At 31.6% G+C, this 1,788-nt stretch overlaps 1 protein-coding gene across 3 annotated transcripts in view; it reads right to left on the reverse strand.

The window, feature by feature from the left end:
• The window catches only part of LOC106462169 (MOB kinase activator-like 3), a 75,128-nt gene that overhangs the window by 68,265 nt on the left and 5,075 nt on the right, over positions 1-1,788 (reverse strand). For all 3 annotated transcript variants that reach the window (XR_002611176.1, XM_022389349.1, XM_013922068.2), the window contains exons 2-3: positions 1,265-1,415; positions 786-879 (exon numbers count right to left, since the gene is read on the reverse strand). Coding sequence is in view for 2 of the 3 variants with exons in the window: in XM_022389349.1 (XP_022245057.1) it covers positions 786-879; positions 1,265-1,415 (245 nt within the window). In the remaining variant the exon portion in view is untranslated. The remainder of the gene's footprint in view (positions 1-785; positions 880-1,264; positions 1,416-1,788) is intronic.

Raw genomic sequence — 1,788 nt, forward strand, 5'->3', positions numbered from 1 at the left:
TATGAGTCTATGCTTTGTCCTGTAACATAGTCCTTTAGACCAAACTATGAGTCTATGCTTTGTCCTGTAACATTGTCCTTTAGACCAAACTATGAGTCTATGCTTTGTCATGTAACATAGTCCTTAGACCAAACTATGAGTTTTATTTTGTCATGTAACATAGTCGTTAGACCAAACTACAAGTTTTATTTTGTCACGTAACATAGTCATTAGACCAAACTACGAGTTTATTTTGTCATGTAACATAGTCACTCGTAGTTTGGTCTAATTTATTTTGTCATGTAACATATGACAAAATAAAACTCATAGTTTGGTCTAATGACGTTGCATAAGTTGTTCAGTAAAAGATAAACATTATAGTTGATAAAATATTTTATTATTTTGTTAAACATTGTATAAAAGAGTGTTACGTAACAAACTCATAGGTTGGTCTAATGACTATGTTACACAACAAATTAAAACTCATAGTTTGGTCTAAGGACTATGTTACATGACAAAATAAAACTCATAGTTTGGTCTAATGACTATGTTACATGACAAAATAAAACTCGTAGTTTGGTCTAATGACTATGTTACATGAGAAAATAAAACTCGTAGTTTGGTCTAATTATATGCACATTAACTTTTTTCCTTAATGCTACATTCCCTGCATGTAAACTGACAACATGTATGCTATTACTTTCATATCAGAAAACTGTTTCATATGTATTAACTCATTCAGATCCCATGAATATATTTATATATATATAATGTTTGTGGCATCGCAGTGTATACTTTGTTCTTACTTTGGTCCTCCTGACATTGTAGGACAAGTATCTTCCCGGCAAAAATCTGTGACAGACCCATAGATTAAGTTGATACGATTGAAGAAATCAACCACTAGAAACAAAAGATAATCCCTGATTAACTATTTTTAATATATACATAACAACAAACACATCAAATAAATTCCTGCTAGTGTATCTTTTTTTTACAATTATATAATCATTCTTTTTTCTTCCCCCTAAAATGTTTTAGACTTGAGATACTGCATGAGAAAAAAGTATAAAATTCTATACATTTAATGCAGTTTATCGAAAGCTTTTGTGAAATAATTTATCTCTGAATGGGGTACAACTGATGTGGAACAACAGTTTAATCCCTCTTCTCACGCTATAATTAATTCCCATCACTCTCTCTCTCTCTCTACTGTACCATGTTACATAAATTGAAATGTAAATTTTCATTAACTAATTTACCTTTAATCTAATACCACTGTTCTTACCATGGACTGCCACCCAATCATTCAAGTGTTCTCTAGGAGGAAGTCTGACTACATGTTTCAAGTCTATTCCCGAGTTCAGTGATGCTTGTGCACGCTTGTGGAGAGAAAACTTTAAGGTCCCAGGCTCAAACTTCTTCCTGGGCCTGAAAGTCTAAAAAAGTAGTTTTAAATGTAACCAAACTATTCTTAGAAACTTAGCAAAGAAGCCAATAGAAGAAACTGACTACAATGTACACAACTGAGTATACATACAAATACATAGTACCACTACTCCACCTTTACCAGTGTTTAATATTAATATGTAATATAATGTACACAACTGGGTATACATACAAATACATAGTACCACTACTCCACCTTTACCAGTGTTTAATATTAATATGTAATATAATGTACACAACTGAGTATACATACAAATACATAGTACCACTACTCCACCTTTACCAGTGTTTAATATTCATATGTAATATAATGTACACAACTGAGTATACATACAAATACATAGTACCACTACTCCACCTTTA

The sequence above is a fragment of the Limulus polyphemus genome, unplaced genomic scaffold, assembly GCF_000517525.1.
Source record: "Limulus polyphemus unplaced genomic scaffold, Limulus_polyphemus-2.1.2 Scaffold1108, whole genome shotgun sequence".
NCBI lineage: Eukaryota > Metazoa > Arthropoda > Merostomata > Xiphosura > Limulidae > Limulus > Limulus polyphemus.